The sequence below is a fragment of the Glycine soja genome, chromosome 11 (genome assembly GCF_004193775.1).
Source record: "Glycine soja cultivar W05 chromosome 11, ASM419377v2, whole genome shotgun sequence".
Taxonomy (NCBI): Eukaryota; Viridiplantae; Streptophyta; class Magnoliopsida; order Fabales; family Fabaceae; genus Glycine; species Glycine soja.
Window position 1 is genome coordinate 51,580,707 of NC_041012.1, and position 4,897 is coordinate 51,585,603.

A 4,897-nucleotide genomic window follows, 5' to 3' on the forward strand; every position below is an offset into this window, starting at 1 on the left:
CTGAATGGTTTTATGGATAATGGAGTGCAGCATTTCCAAAACATAGACATGTTTTTTTTTTTTTTATCAAAAATAAAAATAATATTCGTATTTGTAAAAAAACCCAGCCAGGATATACGATTATTGGTCCGGGTCCAACTGAGCTGAGGCGCCAAAAAGCGCGTGATTCTCTAGGCTGGTCTCACGCGCGTGCAAAGAAACAAAAGATATACTGTACTAATATACAGTCAGATTTCAGAGCTTCTGTTCTATATCTATTCATTCGTTTTCTTTTCCCTCCTACTCGTTAGCAGTTTTCGTTTCCCAAACACGTTCCTTCGCCATGTCCGATCTTGGCTCCGATCTTCCCGCTGCCGCCGCCGGTAATTTCAATCGGAATTCTTAAATCACGCTTTTCAAATTATCGATAATTTTTTTTTTATCGTTCTTAACTCTTCAAACTGTTGCCAATCTTCTCTCTCGTACTTATAGCCGTCTGATTATTCTACTCTTTTTCGGAAAAGAATAATTCGACTCAGTAACTCTCTGGACTAGTGAATAGATATACTTCAGAATTGTTACTACTTGATTTAAAAATTAGGTCTAAATTCGAGTGTGTTTGCTTTTGTGTGCAGCTCTCAGTGCTGAGGATCGTGCTGGTCTCGTGAATGCACTCAAGGTAACTTTATAACGCTTATCTTGTTTTTTCTTTGCCTAATTGTTATAAGAACTTTACGCTCAATGGTCTTTTCTCTGTCTGTAGTAGAAAAACTTGATTACGATCGATAAACCCCCGGCGTATGTGATAGATAGCTAATTTTTTAAAGCATGTTGATCTTACTTAATTATGAGAAAGGCTTTGTTGACTTGAGAGAGATAAAACTCACTTTGGCGGTATTTATGCCTCCCAAAGAGATTACTCTGTATAATCGCCTTTGTTGGTGCAAAAATAACTCGATTACAATGGTTTTTTTTTTTTTTATTTTTCTTCATATGGGGCGATGAACCTGTTTTCAAATGCCAAAAGGAATTTCTCCATGATTACTATGATTACAAAACCCGTCAGTTTTGTTAATTTGATGTGTTTGCAATATTTATTGTGTTGTATTGTACTGTGTATGCAGGACAAGCTCCAGCTCTTGGCTGGGCAACATGTGGACATCCTGGAGACACTGCCACCCAAAGTCAGGCAACGCGTGGAAATTCTCAGAGATCTGCAGGTTTGCGCTACTTCCATCTCCTGGGTTCTTATTGTCATGTATTTCTGTGTGTCGGACTTTGTGTTAATTGTAATTATTTATTCACAATCACAGTGATAGGGATACTCGGGTTATTTTAATTATAACAAATCTTGAAATTTAATCCACTGAATGTTTAGCTTAAATTGCCCTCCTTCCTTTCATTTTTAAAATTTTGATTCTTGTGTCAAAAATTAAAATTGTGGAATTGTCTATCTACTTGAACCCCACAAGAAATGGGAGACACTTGCTTTTGTGCTGTTATCTCGAAGAAGCAAAGAGTATTTGTTTGAATAATATTCTCAACTGTCAAAAATATGTCATAGAACTGCGCTGCTCATTCAAGATAATATACTTGTTTCCTTGTGTTCAATACTAAGTAGCACTTGTAGTTAATTTCTATTTGTAACAGAAATTCTACTCCTGACCCTCTAAATTCTTGCTATAATTATCATCTTTACATTATGAGGGGTAGAAATGAATATCTGATTTGGTTTTCAATTTGCAGAGTCAACATGATGAGGTGGAGGCTAAATTTTTAGAGGAGCGATCACAGTTGGAAGCTAAATACCAGAAGCTCTATGAACCGCTTTACTCAAAAGTGTGTATTTTGTTCATTGATAATCAGCAATGAACCTTTTTATTTGTCATATATCTTGTTTGATTTATGAGATTTCTTGCTCAAAAAGGATTTGTAATTTCATGGGATTTGATCTAATATAGAACTTTAGACAGAATTACATTTGCCTCACAATGGTAACAAAATATCTTGTCTTTGAATTGTTTTGGTGGTTATAGAGATATGAGATTGTCAATGGTGTGGTAGAGGTTGAAGGAGTTACAAATGAAGCAGTACCAGAAGAAGGCAACAAACCTGCAGAAGGTAAGTTACTTTGCTCATGTTTTCCATTGTAGCCTTGTACATTATCTTTTGATACTATCTGAACTGGCCTTTAATTCAGAGAAAGGAGTACCTGACTTCTGGCTAACTGCAATGAAGACTAATGAAACACTGGCGGAAGAGGTAGTGGAATTTGTGTGTGCTGTGTTTAGTTTCCATCTGTTGAAATGATTGTAGGATAATTATCTACTTTTCTTTTCCCCTTTATTAGATTACTGAACGCGATGAAGGGGCCCTCAAATATCTTAAAGATATCAAGTGGTGTAGAATTGACGATCCTAAGGGCTTCAAGCTGGATTTTTATTTTGATTCTAATCCTTATTTCAAGAATTCCGTGCTGACAAAAACATATCACATGATTGACGATGATGACCCTATATTAGAGAAAGCAATAGGGTAAGTAATTTTTGTTAATTTGCAAGTCTTTATATTTGTGTTTTTATTTTCTGCACATATTATTTTTAATTTTTAATATTTAAACATTCTAGGACGGAGATTGAGTGGCATCCAGGAAAGTGCTTGACACAAAAGGTTCTTAAGAAAAAGCCAAGGAAAGGATCAAAAAATGCTAAACCCATCACAAAAACAGAAAAATGTGAAAGTTTCTTCAACTTTTTCAATCCTCCCGAGGTCCCTGAGGATGATGATGATATTGATGAGGATGCTGTACGTCTCTGATTTATATTTATCTAGTATTTATTGGAAAGTTGTCAAATGAGTGCTGCTGACCATTGATTGTCTTTGATGCTTGCATGGATAGGTTGAAGAACTCCAGAATTTGATGGAACGTGATTATGACATTGGGTAAGTCAGTAGTGAATACTTGAGCAATATTTCTTATTCCTTTTGATCGAAGTGATGAAGACCTTTGGTTTATCCATTGGTCTTGATGATATTAGAGTTTAGTGAATTTATTATCTGCTGGTTCCTAGTTGGAAAACGCTTTTTTTTTTTAATTATTTGTTCTCTGGTTTTTCATCTTTTTTTAGTTAGTTTGCACTGAAAAGTTGTGTTGAACTTGAAAGGTAATTTGGCATGTTGAGTGTAAAGTTGTTTATAGTACAAACACAGCATTATGAATTCATGTCCTTAAAACTACAATTACTTTTGTGCCATTCTTGTACCAGAAAAAGATCAGAATGAACAGATATTAACCTTTGGAAGAAAATGTTGACATTTAAGGATGGCACCAAATGACTGTTTATGGTTCTGTTCACTACTTTTTTTTTTTGTTTTGAGATATATTTTTTTATTGATGTGCAACTGCAGTTCTACAATCCGGGACAAAATTATTCCTCATGCTGTGTCATGGTTCACGGGGGAGGCTGCACAGAGTGATTTTGAGGATATAGATGAAGTTGATTATGATGATGAAGAAGGTGATGGGGATGAGGATGAGGATGAGGATGAGGAGGAGGAGGAGGAGGAGGAGGAAGAGGAGGAAAAGAAAGGGAAGAGCAGGAGTAAGGTATGGATGGAGTCCGTAATTCAGTACATTCTTTTTCATTCTTGGATCAGATTACAATTATTGCTATATATTTTTGTGCTAACCATCTGCTTAACTGTTTGGTACTGGTATCCTTACTACATGCAATGTTTTGTCGGTCTAAACTGCAGAGTGGTGGCAGGGTCAAACCTGGTAAGGATCAGCCGACAGAGCGCCCTCCTGAATGCAAGCAGCAGTAGTGTTTGGCTGTGTACAAACAGACCTGGATATGTTTAGTTTCAGAGAAGTAATTACTGTAGAGCCTGGGTTATTTCAGTCATAATTTGCAATTTAATGATTATCATCATTATTATTATTTTCTGCTCTTTTTTATTGGGCTGGGGGTTGGCGGTGGTATTTTTTTAAGTCTCTGCTTGGGTTTCTTTGAGTTGCCCTGTTATTTGGATTTTATTTCTCTCTGGTTTTAGTGTTTTCTGAAAAAAGAAAAAGTAAAGTGCTAAGTATATTTGTGTCGTTGTTCATATTTATAGTGGATTATAATATGAAACTGTACAGATCTGCTTACATTTTTCTGCTTCTGCTTGGGTTTCCTGGGTTGGTTGATCTGTGTCCTGTGTGATGGATTTTATTTCTCTCTCGTTTTATTCATTTTGTATTAGCATTTGAAACTGTACAGATCTGCGTATAATTTCTGAAAGAAAGAAAAGTGATAAGTATATGTGTGTCGTTGTCCATATTTATTGTGGGTTATACGAAACTTCACATCTTATATTTTTCTGCTTGTTCTACCAAAAATATTCAAAAAAATTGTGTAATAGTCTGCTCGGGTAAGAAAAAATGAAAGATGGTGTTAAGAGACTGTGAAAATTGATTATATTTGTTTGGCTAGAAACGATTTGAGCGAGCAACTCGTTTTTATATTATTTTTTCATTTTTAATTGGATTGCTTTAGTTTTCAACATTGTCACTTGATGATGCGTTGATACATTAAGGAGTTTGATGATTTAAACAGTTGATAAGGTCAAATTTCAAATGAGGTGTTGATACACTTTGAGCAATATTGTCAAAAAATAAAAGCCATTAACAATGTGCTAAAACATTATTATTTTTTAAACAATTGTACATCAATTTTCATGTATACGAAAGCGCCGTACAGATTAACTACGTAATTAAACTAATTTGATTGTCTAAATGCATATAAGACGTGTCCGTCGTTGAAATTTGTGTTAGAACATCAATGGTATGCACGTTCTATATTTTTCACGGGAAGGTCTACCAGAAATGCATATGGATCAAAGATAATCCGTGCTGAATAATTCAACATGGCATGGT

At 35.2% G+C, this 4,897-nt stretch overlaps 1 protein-coding gene across 1 annotated transcript; it reads left to right on the forward strand.

The window, feature by feature from the left end:
• The first annotated feature begins 223 nt into the window (after positions 1–223).
• LOC114377531 (nucleosome assembly protein 1;4-like) lies at positions 224–4,281 on the forward strand. Its single transcript, XM_028336080.1, has 11 exons — positions 224–362; positions 615–658; positions 1,104–1,199; positions 1,726–1,818; positions 2,016–2,100; positions 2,180–2,241; positions 2,330–2,514; positions 2,607–2,784; positions 2,879–2,922; positions 3,388–3,586; positions 3,736–4,281. Exons 1-11 carry the CDS (start codon positions 323–325, stop codon positions 3,802–3,804), a joined length of 1,095 nt encoding a protein of 364 aa, XP_028191881.1. The 5' UTR covers positions 224–322; the 3' UTR covers positions 3,805–4,281.
• The last annotated feature ends 616 nt before the right edge of the window (positions 4,282–4,897 follow it).

Excerpts from the sequence above, each read along its gene's own strand:
- LOC114377531 (XM_028336080.1), top strand. The coding sequence starts at position 323 with ATGTCCGATCTTGGCTCCGATCTTCCCGCTGCCGCCGCCG. Across the intron at positions 2,101-2,179 it reads AGGCAACAAACCTGCAGAAG|AGAAAGGAGTACCTGACTTC; the intron begins GTAAGTTACTTT and ends CCTTTAATTCAG. Across the intron at positions 2,242-2,329 it reads ATGAAACACTGGCGGAAGAG|ATTACTGAACGCGATGAAGG; the intron begins GTAGTGGAATTT and ends CCCCTTTATTAG.